At 39.3% G+C, this 16,902-nt stretch overlaps 1 protein-coding gene across 8 annotated transcripts in view; it reads right to left on the bottom strand.

Annotated features, from left to right (window-relative positions):
* The window catches only part of cux2b (cut-like homeobox 2b), a 381,872-nt gene that overhangs the window by 208,775 nt on the left and 156,195 nt on the right, over positions 1-16,902 (bottom strand). The window contains exon 1 of one of the 8 annotated variants that reach the window (XM_073065648.1): positions 7,201-7,290. The exons of the other annotated variants lie outside the window; for them this stretch is intronic. Coding sequence (XP_072921749.1) covers positions 7,201-7,203 — 3 coding nt within the window. The 5' untranslated portion in view covers positions 7,204-7,290. Of the gene's footprint in view, positions 1-7,200; positions 7,291-16,902 lie in introns of those variants that run through there. 8 annotated transcript variants of the gene reach the window in all.

Raw genomic sequence — 16,902 nt, 5'->3', positions numbered from 1 at the left:
TTATTAAGGACCTCCAGCACCCAGCAATTCAGGAACAGCTTCTTCCCCTCTGCCATCCGATTCCTAAATGGACGTCAAATCTTTGGGCACTAACTCACTTTCTTTTAAATATACAGTATTTCTGTTTTTACACATTTTGAAAAAATCTATTCAATATACAGATACACCATATCCTCGTTATATGCGTCTTCATACTATGCTTGTTCACAGTTATGCTAGGAACCTATTTCTACCAACGTCTCCTTATATGCGTCCAAAACTCTCAGTTATGCGAGGAGCACTGCTTTCCCACCAACACGTCACCTGCGCACGCCTCACAGTCTCACTCCCGCCAGTCTTGCATTGGTTTTGGCAAGCTGTGGATGCGCGACCTTGCACTCTTAACCTTTTGTTGGCTTTACCTACGGTGCAGTGATTTTGTGCTTGAAATATTTAACTATGCCTCCTAAGCGTCCGATGTCATGTCCTGGGCCATCAGCCGAGCGGCAGAGAACTGCTTTAACACTTGAAAAAAAGTTGGAAATTATAAACAGTGCGGCATCAGCTGAAGGTAACACAGCTCTGGGACACTAGTGCTGGGAACAGAATCTTGCCTTTAAAGTTCTTTTGTTGCTTGACAATGCGCCAGCCCATCCTAAACATTTCGACAGCATTCATCCTAACATAACAGTGCACTTCCTGCCACCTAACACAACATCGCTGATTCAACCACTGATCAAGGTGTGATCCACATTCAAGGTGTATTTTATTTTACGGCGAACTATCTCTCAGATGCTGCAAGCAATAGAAGATTTTGAAAATCCCGGCAGTTTCCCAACAGTGAGGGAATGGTGGAAGTCAGAACACTTGGCACAAATGGCAATGGACATAGACCCAAGTTTAGAACGGAGTCAGCATTTCAGTCGTTCCCTGCCGTCAACCCTTCTTCCCTACAAGCAAATTTATGCTGAAAAACAAAATGCTGCCAAGCAAGCAACTCTCACCACTTTCTTCAAACCGGTGCTGGCAGTTCTAAGAGTTCTGTGAGTCTTCCTTCACCCCTTGCTGTGCTTGATATGATCCCGATGACCCACAACAACCACTCATCTCCCAGAGCGAACACACCTGCCACTGTTGGTGAGTACTGTACACCCTAATATGTTAACTTTCTATGATTTATTACATTGAATATTACCTTAAATTGATGAAATATAATACGAATGTTGCCTTGTGGTACTGCTTTTGTGTCGTATTGGTATGAAAATGTGAATAAATTACAGATAAAACATTTAGGAAGCCCTCTGGAATGCATCCCTATTTTTTCCATTTAAATAATTATTCACATTATGCGTCAACTGCAAGGAACGTATCCCCCGCATATAACGAGGATAGGGTGTACTGTAATTGACTTACTTGTTTATTCATTATTTTATTATTTTTTTCTCTCTCTGCTAGATTATGTATTGCATTGAACTGCTGCTGCTGCTAAGTTAACAATTTCCATGTCACATGCTGGTGATAATAAACCTGATTCTGATTTTGATAAAGGATTTGACGTTTGGAGTAGGATTGCTGGCAGTGGTTTGGTTTTGCCACTACATCAGCACCTGAAACACTAAGAAATGATTTTTCTCTTTGGAGCATCGAAATTCAAGGTAGTTAGAAATACCCAAAGTCTGAACTGACACACATTTACGATCAGATAACAATCATGCTTGCGTCAGAGAGGATTTCTTAATATTATTTCGCCAGGTGGAAGTCTCACCCCTCAGCCAAAAGTTGCCCCCTCCAAAACAAAAGATCAAAATGAAGTTATCGAAGTTCAGATACGTATGTAATCATATATGACCTTCAGATTAATTTTCAACACGAGAGTATAATCCAGGCTCTTGTCGGTGCCTCGCTGGTCACCCAGGACCCTTTGCGATGAATCTGAGGGAAGGACAGTTAACCCAGTGTATTGGCTGACCTCATCTTGAACTCAGCAATGATATCCTTTCGGCCAACAGTTCCATCGCTTTGGGAAGAATCACTCAAACAGCTTGTTTTCTCATTGTCTTATGGTTGTTTACAGAACCATGGTGCACACAAACTGGTCATTATATTGCTCTTCATTACAATACTGGCCACCCTGTAAAACTACTTCAGTGGGAGAGTTTTGAGATTCAAGATTGTTTGTCATTTCCAGTACATACATACGCACATACACACACACACACATATAAATAAATACATGCATAGACACACACACATAAAAATAATTACTCCATTTCCAATACAGCAAATTTAACACTTAAGATAAACATAATAAATATAAATACATACAAAAGACAGCTTTCATGGAGATCATGACTCAAATATAAATTGTTTCTTCATTCTTCATGCCACTTAAATTTCACTAGTGTATCTGCCTCCACCACTGACTCAGGCAGTGCACTCCATGCACCAACCACTCTCTGAGTGAAAAACCTTCCTCTGATATCCCCCTTGAACTTTCCACCCCTTACCTTAAAGCCATGTCCTCTTGTATTGAGCAGTGGTGCCCTGGGGAAGAGGCGCTAGCTGTCCACTCTAACTATTCCTCTTAATATCTTGTACACCTCTATCAAGTATCCTCTCATCTTCCTTCTCTCCAGAGAGTAAAGTCCTAGCTCCCTTAATCTCTGATCATGATGCACACTCTATAAACCAGGCAGCATCCTGGTAAATCTCCTCTGTACCCTTTCCAATGCTACAACATCCTTCCTATAGTGAGGCAACCAGAACTGGACATAATACTCCAAGTGTGACCTAACCAGAGTTTTATAGAGCTGCATCATTACCCCACGACTCTTAAACTCTATCCCTCGACTTATGAAAGCTAACACTCCATAAGCTTCTTAACTACTCTGTCTACCTGTGAGACAACTTGCAGGGATCTGTGGACATGTACCCCCAGATCCCACTGCTCCTCCACACTACCAAGTATCCTGCCATTTACTTTGTACTCTGCCTTGGGGTTTGTCCTTCCAAAGTGTACCACCTCACACTTCCCTGGGTTCAGCTCATCAATATAATTGGGTACCTGTGAAATTAGAATGATACCACTGACAAAAATTATCGATTTCTGCATCTACAGTATATGTTATAATTGAGACAAAATCATTTCTCATAACTGTATGCAGCACAAGAGGCAGAGGGAGACAGCATATAAACAGGCCACTGTATCTGTGCTGACCATCAGCCATTTTATTTACTTAAATTCTACCCTTTTATTTTCTCCAAATTCCACCTTTCATCTACATAATTGGAACAATTTAAATTTGTGGCCAATTACACTACAAACCTGCACATTGTGGAATGCGGGAGGAAAGCAGAGATATCAGAGAAATGTGTACCATAAACATTCCGAAATGCTTTTTCTTTACAAACATCCACAAAAACAGAAAAGTTCCCCAAAGAATGAACGACAGTTAAACGTGAGAACCCCAAAGTCGCCCCTCCCCAGCTCCCCCTCCCACACGTGAACGGCAGCGAGCAACGATCCCCCTTCCCCCCCCCCAATGGCAAAACAGAGCAATCATCAGCACCACCACCGAGTACACCGTGAGGGAGGCAACAGCGAAGACTTCGCATTTCATCCGGCATTCGACAAACCTCAGGCTCTTTCTCCCTAAGAAGGGAGAGGGAGGTGTCCCTCATTTTCAAAGCGAGTGGGAAACATAACAACCCGGTAGTTTACGATGTTAAAAGTCTGTCTCGTCGTTTCTTATGAGCTCTATGTCTGAAGATCGCAAAGATCTCGGGTCTTCGGGCCCGCAGCGAAAGGTTTTCTGGCCTTCCCAACCACACACGGGTCTCCTGCCGGGACACCGACCCTCGATCCGCCCGTCTCCAGAGCCCCGAGATCTTAGGCTTCCAAAGACTAGCGAGACTCTCAGACCAAACCCTTGGCATGTCGTGTAGCGGCCAGTTCTGAAACCCCTGTGAACGGGTTCCTTTCCCGCAAAGAACCGAAGCCTGTGTGTAACTCCAGGTCAGGGTCTTCAAAAGAATGGGTGTTTCCAGGTCTGCAATCAACTCCAGCTTGAGGAAGGCCTTTGTTCAGAACTGCATCTTAAATTCAATCTGCAGTCCACATTCAGATTTGAAGACTGGTTGACGTTGAAATTAATACTTGCTACATAACCTAATTCCAGAATACGCCCTAACAGCCCCATGCATAAAGGCCTGATAAGAATTAGCAGAGAACGTACCAGCTTCAATAACTTGTCACCAGACACATTATCTCGCTTATTATTGAAGCACCACTGATCCAATTTAAGGAATAACTTCATCCAATTAAACTGATTGTCCCTCATCAGGTTACATTTTGTTGTAATGGCTGGCCATGGCTGCGGCAGACTTGGAGGCGGTTCAATGCAGCAGAACCAAGGCAAGGCAGAGTTGAGGCAGTGGGGCCCGAGACCCAGGAAAGAGCTGAGATATGGCTGAATTAAGTGCTGGGCCAGATTGAAAAGGCCAAGGTGTCGTGGCCAGAGGCTTACTCATCTCCGTGATGAACTGAGGTTGCGGCCTGCAACTAATAGGCTCCTGAATCAGCCGCAGTGATGACTGGCTTTGTGTCTGTGGACTCACTTTCATGAACTTCAGTTCTGAATGTTGTTTGCACAATTTGATTTTTTTTTTAAACTGCACATTGGGTGTCTGACCCAATGGGTTCTACTGGGATACTTTGTTTTGTGGTTGCCTGTAAGGAGACGAATCTCAAGGTTGTATAATGTATACATACTGTTATGACCCCAGCCCCCTCCTTTGTGAGATTCGCAAGAGCCCTAGTCAAGGGGGGGTCAAATGACCCAAGAGAGAGAGGGAGACGTGCTGAAGACCATGTTCCCCCGGGAAGCAGAATAAAGCGACTCTTTGACTATTGTCTCATGAAGACCACGTGTAAAGCCCTCGGGCAACGTGGGCTGCTTGAGAGAGAGATTGACACCGGCGATCCCGTGAGGAAGTATAAAGGAGGGTCTGGGGGGGACGACCCCTTCAGACACACCAGAAGATACGCGAGAATTCCTGCGACAGCCGGTGGTGGGGTTCGTGTGCGTCTTTTCCTTGCCTGGGATTGGCGACCTCACCACGGAAGAACGGCCTAGCTACAGGGGAAGCCACAGATGAGAGTCCATTCCCCAACGAGACTTCCGACTACCTCCTACAGGTTGGAAAACCTGTCGGGTAAATGTTTCATTCTCTCTCTCTCTTTCTAACAAAAGTGCACCAACGCGACACCACGACAACGGCAGCGGGTGGAACTGCAGTGACCGCAAAGACTTTTGAATATCCAGTAAACAATATATATATACATTACCCCTAGACAACTGTAGAGCTTATTTCTGATTGATTATTACTATACCTGTGCTTTAGATTGAGTTGTGACGACGTACATGATCTGAATGTTTTGTATTAACCATGCGTTTGTGCCCCTTTATAAATAAAAACGTTTGAAAATAGTAGCATCAGGCTTCAGCGGACCCATCTATCTTTGCTGATAAGTCACCCGGTTACTGGGGAACGTAACAATACTTAGTTAATAAATGTACTTTGAAGGCAACTTAATTTCCTAGATCTATCCTGGACTGAATCCAGTTTAAATCACTTGATGGTATCACCTACCCCTACTACCCTTCAGTCGACCATCCCATCCACAAAATCTTCTTTTACTCCCCAGACAATCTTATCCTTTCCCAGATCACCGATCTTCTTCACCCCGAACCTTACCACTTCACTCCCGTTTATGGTTATATCTTCTGGCAGATAGACCATAGCACTTTCCTTTGGCCATTCCACCTCCTCACCTCAATCCTTTAAAACTCCCCTTCAAACCAAATTTAACAAGCTTGCAGTCACGACTTCAACCAACCCCGTCTTTCCTTCAACCACTTCTTGGGCAAAATTTCATTTAAAATATGTCTGGCCATTCTCTATGTGGATACTATTAAAACACAAATTGTTAATTACGACTGAAATAAATACAGCATTAAGCAAATACCAGTACCTGCTCTGATAGCCCAACTCTCCTCCCAATGCACTTAAAGCTTCAATCTGGCCTCAGAGGGCCCTCTGGCCCTCTGTCAATCTGGCCTCTGACAAATTGCAACCACAGTTCAGGCCACAGAACTTCCCCACAATCCTTGCTCTCTACTCTAAACAAGGGTTAAAAAGAAATAATTGACTACTTCTACAATTATTAGGTGAATAAATTATGTTCTGAAATCACCTGGCACAAGTAGGAACTACTCTTCCAGTCTTGCTAATGCTCAACTGATTTAATTTATATGAGAAGTCTCACAAGAGACCAGAACATATTTAATATGCGCGAGGTGCTCCTTGCCTTGATTTTAAATGGGATTCCATAATCCTTGAAATATTCCACAAGAATGGTTTAGATCCACCTTTAAGTAAAGAATTTAATAAACACAAAATTACATCAAGAACAGAAGGAAATAAATGTGATCATCATCTAAATTGTAATTGGGTTTGATCCACCATAACAGCCAGTCCTTGGATCTTATTAAAAATGTTAACAGCAATGCCTCAATTCAATTATGTGAAAGGAGCCTTCTGTGGGCTGAGATCAACTAAATTTAGTAGATGCAGCTTTTTGTAAACCTTCTGTAAAGTGACAGGGCCCAACTGGGTCTCAAATACAGGAAATGTCCAGGTCTGCTTTCTATCAACTGGAATAGATGAATTCAGCCATGAACTAAGTCATCCTCATTCCAGTCCAATGGGGCACTTGGATTTTGTTGTACTGAGCAGAGGAGGAAAAACTCCCCCTTGTACAAGCCCAGTTGTGAAAGGGGGTGGGGGCTGGGTATGGAGCTAGTAACCCCACCCTGTAAAACTTAAAGCTACAGAAACGCCAACAGAAACTCCAAACAACTCATCCCTGGGAGAGGAAGGATACAGCAAGGAGATGGGCTACACCTGAGGGACAACTTGAAAGACTGGCCCAGGACGGAGAACTCTGGCCTGAGGCTGTCAGCGGCCTATGCCCCAGTACACGAGATCGGCTTAAGTAAGAGCGAGCGTAGGAGAAATCTTTTTCTTTGTCAAATCAAGATACCTCAATGCATCAACTATGATTCAAATGAACTAAATCTAAAAATTACTCAGTAGAATTTGAGTAAATAACATTTCCTTTCTAGCTGTTAATTATGCAGTACAGTGCCAGAAACCTACCATCTCCCACTTCCAGGACCTTAGAAAAGCAGTTCCAAATTAAGCATTCTTACGCCAACCGAAAACCACGTTAACCAAAAACATGTTTCATGTTTTCAAAACTTGATAGCTTTGTTGCAAAACAGTACAATATGTGATTAATTGTACTGTTGACAATTTCCTCTTTACAATCAAGACTTCTTGTAACCACTGGGTACTTCCCTGAATTACACAAGAGGGTCCTTTTGGTTAACACAGATAGTGCATTGATGTCTTGATTGAGAATGGGCACAGGAAGGACATTTTCTACAATTTCTCACGTAATCAAACTGTAAAATCAAACTGCCAGCAGCGTTCAGATCGGTGATGCCGTTGGCTCCTGAAACCTGGGGTCTATTCTGACCTCTGGTGCTGCGTGCCTGGAGATGACACGCCCCTTCCTCTGGCCACGTGTGGTGTCACCGAGGTGCTTTGCTTCCCTCCGACATCACAAAGTCTTGCTGGGCAGTTGGTTATTGGCTTACACTAGATTACCCCCAATGTAGATGGCTGGTCAGAGAATTCTGATGAGGGAATGCGGGAGAATAGAATACAGGGAAATTAGTAGGGAATAGGATTAATTGGATAATCCCTGATTGCTGGCATAGACTTGATGGGCTGATCGGCCTTAGATATTTGGAAAATAAGAATAAAGTAAAGTGACAAAGAATATAAGGATTGATGGTATAAGACCATAAGACATAAGGGCATAATTAGGCCATTTGGCCCATTGTGTCTGCTCTGCTGTTCCATCGTGGCTGATTTACTATCCTCTCAACCCCATTCTCCTGCCTTCTCCCCATAACCTTTACTAGTTTTACTAGCTAAGAACCTATCAACCTCCACTTTCCTCCAGCTGCTCCGGTTTCCTCCCACACTCCTGATTAAATAAGGACGCATCAACCTCTGCTTTAAATATCCCCAATAAACTGGCCTCCACAGCCGTCTGTGGCAATAAATTCAAAGTCAAAGTGCAGTTATTATCAAGATACGTAGGCAATATACAACCCCGAGATTCTTCTTCCCGCAGACAGCCACGAAACAAAGAAACACCATGGCGCCCGCTCAAAGAAAACATCAAACACCCAACACATAAAAAGATAGAACAAATCGCTCAGGCAGCAAAAACTGAGTAGAAAAACACACAGAGCATAAAACATCAAACCACAAAGTCCTTGAAACAGCTTAGTTCAGTTCAGTTCAGCACTGTGTCGTTCGTTGCCTGTAGGCCGCAGAGCCAGTCCATTCTGATCAAAATTGCCTGAAACAGCGATGCAGAAAAGGAGCAACCAGGAAGCAGAAACATGTACAACATTAACTTCAGAGTCCAATCCACAAACCATGGCGATTAAACCTTGCACAAGGCCCAAGAGTCCGGCCCCGGCCTCCAGCAGCAGCGAGTGAGATGGAGAGAAAGTCTGGTAGCCTAGTGATTGGCACAACACTATTACAGCTCGGGGTGTCAGAGTTCAGAGTTCAATTCTGGCATCCACTGTAAGAAGTTTTTATGTCCTTCCCATGGGTTTCCTCCCACTGTCCAATGACGTACCGGTTAGTGGTAATTGTAAATTGTCCTGTGATTAGGCTACGGTGAAATAGAGGGGCTACTGGGTGGCACGTCTCAGTGGGCAAGAAGGACCTAGTCTGCACTTGCCCTAAATAAATAAATGATTACCCCTCTCAATCCCACTCTCCTGCCTTCTCCCCTTACTAATCAAGAACCTATCAACCTCCACTTTAAATATGCTTGGCCTCCACAGCCAGCTGTGACAGTTTCATAACTCTCTTGCTAAAGAAATTCCTCTGTTCTTAATGGATGTCCCTTTATTCTGAGGCTGTGCCCTCTGTTCTTAGACTCCCCCACTATCGGAAACATCTTCTCCACGTCCACTCTATCTGGGTCTTTCAATATTCCATACGTTCCAATTAGACCCCCCCCCCCCTTATTCTATACTCCAGTAAGTACAGGCCCAGAGCCTAACGCTCCTCATATGTAAACTTTGCAGAACTGGGATCATTCTCGTGAGCCTCTCCAATGTCAGCACATCTTTTCTTAGATAAGTGACCCCAAGTTGGTCACAGTACTCCATGTGATCTGACCATTGCCTTATAAAGCCTCAACATTACATCCTTGCTTTTAATATTCTAGTCCTTTTGAACTGAATGCCAACACTGCATTTGTCTTCCTTATCACAGACTCAACTCACAAGTTAACTTTTAAGGAATCCTGCACGAGGGCTCTAATTTCTGAATTTTCCAACCTTTTTTTGAAAATAGTCTGTGCTTTTATTCCTTCTGCCAAAGTGCATGACCATATACATCCCTACACTACCCTAAGTCTGTTATTACAGACCTTCAATAGACTCCCTGCTTCCTCAACATTACCTGCCCCTCCAATCATCTTTGTATTGACCACAAACCTGGCCACAAAACCGTTAATTCAGTCATCCAAATCATGGACTTATAATGTGAAGAGAAGTGGCCCCAACCCAGACCCTTGCGGAACACCACTCGTCACCAGCAGCCAAAATTGTTTTCAAAACCTTCACAGCAGGTCCTGCTGATCTTGCAAATATTTCCAGCAACTTGCATCATTATTTTATTACAGAAACATGGTCATTATCAAAGATACAGTGGATTCCAGATAATTGGGGCATCGGTTCATTGGAACTGCCGCTCACTTGGGACAACTGTTAAAGAACAAAAATTAATCGAGAAAATAGCTGGGATTCCCTTCATTTATTTGGGACACTATGCCTCTTAATCGGGACAGGAGACTGCTGCTGAACAGTTTTTTAACTAGTGTCAGTTGCATGCACTTGTGTGGATATTGGACACTACATCGTGCTTAGAGCGAACAGTTTTGGAAAATAAGTATCAGTCATATATGCTTGTGTTATGTTATTTATTTTGGCTAGTGGACACTGATTTAAAAAGTAGTGACTTTTGATTTTGGCTTTTGGTTAAATTACAAACCCTTGCCAAGATGCCTCAAAACAATAAGACCAGGCGAAATAATTACCCCAAGTGTCTGCAGTGATTTTGTTCATTTACAGTCAATCAAAAGAACACAGCACCCTTCACTGGATGAATTCCTCCATCAACAACTATTCAAAACTAACATATTGTTTTATGTTACTGTAATAGTATTGGTAGTATTCTAATTTGTTCTGCATTTCATTTGAAAAAACAATTTGCTACTCAGTTAAATGGTAGTTTGTCATTTTTATATCTTAACTATTCCATGAAACTTCAAACACGAGGAAATCTGCAGATGCTGGAAATTCAAACAACAACACACACAAAATGCTGGTGGAACACAGCAGGCCAGGCAGCATCTATAGGGAGAAGCGCTGTCGACGTTTTGGGCCGTCCTTACGAAGGGTCTCGGCCCGAAACATCGACAGCGCTTCTCCCTATAGATGCTGCCTGGCCTGCTGTGTTCCACCATGAAACTTCAGCTAAGTGGGCCAAAATGTACTGGTCCAATGCAAAGATGCCAATTCTTCCACTGTGAAGATTCAGCATGACATCTAAAACTTTGACTAACTTCGATAGGTGTGTGATGGGGAGTACGTTGACTGTTTGCATCACTCCGTGTAGATGTGCTCAGTGTTGGGGGGAGGGGTGTAGCTTTACCTGGGTCACATCCACGACTTCTTGCAGGATTTTCATTCAAGTGGATTGGTGTTTCTGTCCCAGGATGTAATGCAACCTGTCAAAATCATCGGGGACCCCTACCACCCAGGCCATGATCTCTTCTCGCTGCTGCCATCAGGAAGCTGGTACAGGAGCCTCAGGACTCTCACCACCAGTTTCAGGAACAGTTACTACCCCACAGCCATCAGACTCTTGAACCGAAAGGGATAACTTCACTCGTCCCATTACTGAACTGTTCCCACAAGCAATGAACTCACTTTCAAGGACTCTTCATCTCATGTTCTCAATATTTATTTATATTTGCATTTGCACAGTTGTTGTCTTTTGCATATGAGTTGTCTGTCCTGCTGGGAGCGGCCTTTCATGAATTCTATCATCTTTCTTGGATTGACTGTGTATACCCGCAGAAAATGAATCTCAGGGTTGCATATGGTGATATGAGCGAGCTTTGATAATAAATTTACTTTGAACCTGGATTTCCTAACAGCATGAAGCATCTCATAAATGGAAATCTCTTTGTAGGGTTTACTGGTTTGAATGTGAACAATGATAGAAATCCAGAAATAATATTAACACTGAAAAGACAGGAACAGGGAGACTGAGGATGCCAAATACACTAAAGGCACTCTTGTATCGATAAAGGCAATAGCATCCTTCCTCCAGTCCAACATCGCTAAGATCCTTTCCACATACACAGTTGTCTAAAGTTGGGTATGATTGAGGGGTTTCATTCAAAAAACTAAAGATTCTGGTGTTCTTTTCCATATGCTTTCAAATTCAAGGTAACTATACAATTATTCACATAGCTCAGCCTGTTATTTTAGCTGGCTCCCAAAAAAAATGTCACATTTGTGCTTAAAAGTATATAATTAATACATGATTTAAATAAATGCTTCTGGGAGTTCATGGTAGGGCAGGCAGACTCTGGGTCAGGGGTCATTTACCACGTCATCAGACAATAAATGACTTTAAGGGTATCCTTGACAACAAGGTCCTTTTTATATAATATTCCATGTTCATTAAAGGTGGTATGTAGTTTTATTTTAGTTCATGTGCAATACTCTTGAAAAATTAGTAATTTTTCTATACTTACAATTTATTCCAAAGCAACAGACTAATACAGATATTATAATTGCAGTCAAGCTACAGTTTAAGACAATAACATTTATAAGTAACGTTCACCAAGAACTTCATACAGCTGATTTGTGTTGCCTACTCAAGCAAAAGTGACTTAATAAACGTAGTCAGCTTCATCATGGGCACTAACTTCTGTAGTGTCCAGGACATCTTCAAGGAGCAATCCCTCAAAAAGGGGGCATCCATCATTAAGGATCCCCACCACCTAGAACATGCCCTCTTCTCATTGCTACCATCAGGGAGGAGGTACAGGAGCCTGAAAGCATACACCCAATGATTCAGGAACAGCTTCTTCCTCTCTGTCATCTAATTTTTAAAAAAAAATTTTATTAAATTTTCAAATAGGTTACAGAAAGAAAAAAAATTGTCAACCCTTCCCCCCTCTCCTTAACCCCTCCCCCTTAACATATCCCTATAGGAAAAAAAAAGAGAAGAAAAAAGAAAGAAAGAAAGAATGAATGCCTGGATATCGGAAGATCCCCACATGCTCCATGGAGTTCATAATAGCTTTAATATGTATATTTAATTCTTTCCCCAGATAACTAATAATTTTATCTTCGGAGCACCTATATATTTAATCCTATCTTTTGTAAATAAGGGCGCCAAATTTTCAGAAATATTTCATATTTATCTCTTAAATTATAAGTAATTTTTTCAAGTGGAATGCAGCTAAAAATTTCATTCTTCCAACGATCTATACTTAAGTATGAATCCGATTCCAAGTAGCTGCAATAGCCTTTTTGGCTACTGCCAATGCAATTTTTATGAATTCTTTCTGATATTTATTCAATTTGGATTTCGATTTTATCCCTTCAATATCGCCTAGTAAAAATAATGTTGGATTATGTGGAAGTTGTATTCCAATAATTTGTTCCAGTAAAACTCTTAAATTTGTCCAAAAAGGTTGAATTTTAAAACAAGTAGAGTGTAAAAAAGTACCAATTTCTTGATTACATCGAAAACATTAATCAGATAAATTTGAGTTTAATCTATTTATTTTTTGTGGTGTAATATATACTTGATGTAAAAAGTTATATTGTACTAATCTTAGTCGAACATTTATTGTATTTGTCATACTGTCAAGACATAATCTTGACCAACTTGTTTCATCAATTTTAATATTCAAATCAGTTTCCCATTTTTGTCTTGACTTATGAATTCCTTGTTTAATTGCCTGTTTTTGAATCAAATTATACATACCAGAAATATTTTTTTTAATTTTTCCTTTATGAATTAAAGTTTCTATTTCATTAGGTTTCGTCAATAACATTGTTTGACCCAGTTTATCTCTTAAATAAGCCCTTAATTGGAAATAACAGAAAAGTGTTATTTGATATTTTATAATTATTCTTTAATTGGTCAAATGACATTAATATACCTCCTTCAAAACAGTCTCCTATATATCTAATCCCTTTGTGAAACCAGTTATATAAAAGTTGATTATCCATTGTAAAAGGGATAAGTTTATTTTGAATTAAAGGTCTCTCTGCTAATAAAGATTTCTTTATCTCATCATCAACATTTATCTTATTCCATAAATTAATCAAATGTTTTAGTATAGGAGATTCTTTCTTTACCCGTATCCATTTAGATTCCCATTTATATATAAAATCTTCTGGTATATTTTCTCCTATTTTATCTAATTCTATTCTAATCCATGCCAGTTTATCTTCATCAAAAAAAGATGCACTAAATCTAAGTTGATTTGCTTTGTAATAATTCTTAAAATTTGGTAATTGTAACCCTCCTAGGTCAAATTTCCATGTCAATTTTTCCAACGATATTCTTGACATCTTACCTTTCCAAAGTAAATTCCTCACACATTTATTTAACTCTTGAAAAAACTTCTGCGGTAATTGTATTGGTAGTGTTTGGAATAAATATTGTAATCCTGGGAATATATTCATTTTGACAGCATTGACTCTACCTATTAATGTTATTGGTAACATCATCCATTTATCAAGATCCTCTTGAATTTTTTTCAATAATGGCAAATAATTTAGTTTATATAAATTCTTTATATCATTATCAACTCTTATACCTAAATACTTTATACCATTTATCGGCCATCTAAATTGAGTTATTAATCGACATTGACTATAATCTCCTTTAGTAAGGGGTAAAATTTCACTTTTATCCCAATTTATTTTGTACCCTGATATTTTCCCATATTCTTCCAATCTGGAAGATAATTTACGCAAAGAATGAAATGGGTTAGTTAGATAAATCAGAACATCATCAGCAAATAAGTTAATCTTATATTCCTCCTGATTAACTCTGAAACCCATAATATCTGAGTCAGTTCTAATTAATTCAGCTAATGGTTCTATCGCCAACACAAATAAAGCAGGTGATAATGGACAACCTTGTCTAGTTGACCTTGTTAACTGAAATGATGTTGAAATTTGGCCATTTGTCACCACTTTAGCTTTGGGGTTAGTATTTAAGGTTTTAATCCATTTTATAAAAGATACTCCTAATCCATATTTTTCCAATACCTTAAATAAAAAATCCCATTCCAATCTATCAAATGCTTTTTCTGCATCCAAAGCAACTGCCACATTCATTTCCTCCCTCTTTTGTGCCAAATGAATTATGCTAAGTAACCGAGTTACATTATCTGCCGATTGTCTATTTTAAATAAATCCTGTTTGGTCCATGTGTATTAATTTTGGTAAGTATTTAGATAATCTATTAGATAAAATATTTGCTATTATTTTATAGTCTGTGTTCAACAAAGAAATAGGTCTATATGATGTTGGCTTTAAACGATCTGTCTTTTTTTGGCAATACTATTAAAATAGCTGTCGAAAAAGATTCTGGAAGTTTATGCGTTCTTTCCGCTTGGAGTATTAGCTCCATAAAAGGAGGAATTAATAAATCTTTAAACTTTTTGCAAAATTCAGGCGGAAAACCATCTTCTCCTGGGGATTTATTACTCTGAAGTGATCCTAGAGCTTCTTCGACCTCTTTTAATGTAAAAGGCACATCTAATCCCTTCTGTTCTTCCGAATTCAATTTTGGGAGAGTTATTTGTGATAAAAACCTTTCTATCTCAACAATATCATTTTGTGATTCTGATTGATACAGTTCAGAATAAAAAAATTTTAAAGTTTCATTGATTTCTAAAGGTTTATAAGTAATTTTATTTACACTTGTTCTAATTGCATTTATCGTTTTGGAAGCCTGGTCTGTTTTTAACTGCCAAGCAAGAATCTTGTGTGATCTTTCACCTAGTTCATAATATCTCTGTTTAGTTTTCATAATTGCTTTTTCTGTTCAGTATGTCTGAAGTGTATTATATTGTAACTTCTTGTTAACAAGTTGTCTTTGTTTTTCTTCTGTCATATATCTTTGAGATTCTTTTTCTAATTTTGTCATCTCTTTTTCCAATTGATCTATTTCTACCATGTATTCCTTCTTAATTTTAGAAGTATAACTTATTATCTGGCCTCTCAACTATGCCTTCATCGCTTCCCATAATATAAATTTATCATCAACTGAATGTGAGTTTGTATCTAAAAAAAAGCTGAATCTGTTTTTTCATAAAATCACAAAAATCTTGATGTTTTAATAATATTGAATTAAATCTCCATCTGTAAATCGATTCTTCCTTATCCATCATTATCATTGTCATTATCAAGGGGGAATGATCTGACAATATTCTTGCTTTATATTCCATATTTTTCACTCTGTCTTGAATATTCGCTGATAGTAGGAAAAAATCTATCCTTGAATAAGTTTTATGTCTATTTGAATAAAAAGAATAATCTCTTTCTCTTGGGTTAATTCTTCTCCATATATCAATCAAATTCAAATCTTTCATCAATGATAAAGTTAATTTTGCTACTTTTGGTTTTGTAACAACCTTTGTTGATCTATCTAAAACTGGGTCTAGACAAAAGTTAAAGTCTCCACCTATTAATATTTTATCGTGTGCGTCAGCCAAATTCAAAAAGGCCTCTTGTATAAATTTTACATCGTTTTCATTTGGTGCATAAATATTCATAAGAGTCCATAGTTCTGAAAAGATTTGACAATATATAATTACATATCTTCCCGCAGAATCAATTAATACATTTTGTATTTTAATTGGTAAAGTTTTGCTGACCAAAATTGCAACTCCCCTCACTTTTGAATTAAATGAAGCTGCTATAATATTTCCAACCCAGTCTCTCTTTAATTTCTGATGTACTATCTCTGTTAAATGTGTTTCTTGTATAAAAGCTATATCTATTTTCATTTTCTTAATGTATGTTAAAATTCTTTTTCTTTTCACCGGTCCATTAAGCCCATTAACATTAAAACTTTAAAAATTCAGTAAATTAGTCATTATTTTTAACGGGGTTACTCCAGTCTATAATAATACATAATATTTCAACTCTCATAGTACCTTGGGGAATTATTTTAAAATTCTCCATGTTGCTATGTGTCTCCCCTCCGATCATCCAGGCAAAGAAAGATAAAAGAAAAATAGATTATAAAGAACCCCCGCTAATGTTGTGAATGAAAAAAAAACACATTAACCCCCTCCGTTGTGTGGGTCATGGCAAAAGCCATGATTACACATGTGAAACCCGTAGCAATCGATCCGAAGTTCCCCCAGCTCCCCCGTAACATGAAAAAAGTATATATAAGAGAAGAAAAAATAATATCACTACTCTCGATTAATATTTCTCAAATTTTTACCTTTCTCCCCCTGTATCATATAATTAAAAGTATATTTAAATATTCTTCTGTCCTTAATGTCCATCAATTCATTTCACTGTCCCCATCTTCATCTTTAATCTGTTTCACTTTTAAATCTTTACTGTGTCTAGCGAATATTTGGGAGTTCTTGTGCAAACTCCTCTGCATCCCGATGATCAGTAAAAAATCTTCTTTTTC

Source organism: Hemitrygon akajei, chromosome 14, assembly GCF_048418815.1.
Source record: "Hemitrygon akajei chromosome 14, sHemAka1.3, whole genome shotgun sequence".
Taxonomy (NCBI): domain Eukaryota; kingdom Metazoa; phylum Chordata; class Chondrichthyes; order Myliobatiformes; family Dasyatidae; genus Hemitrygon; species Hemitrygon akajei.
Note: the sequence above shows the minus strand (reverse complement) of the source record. Positions and strands in the feature narration are given on the sequence as shown.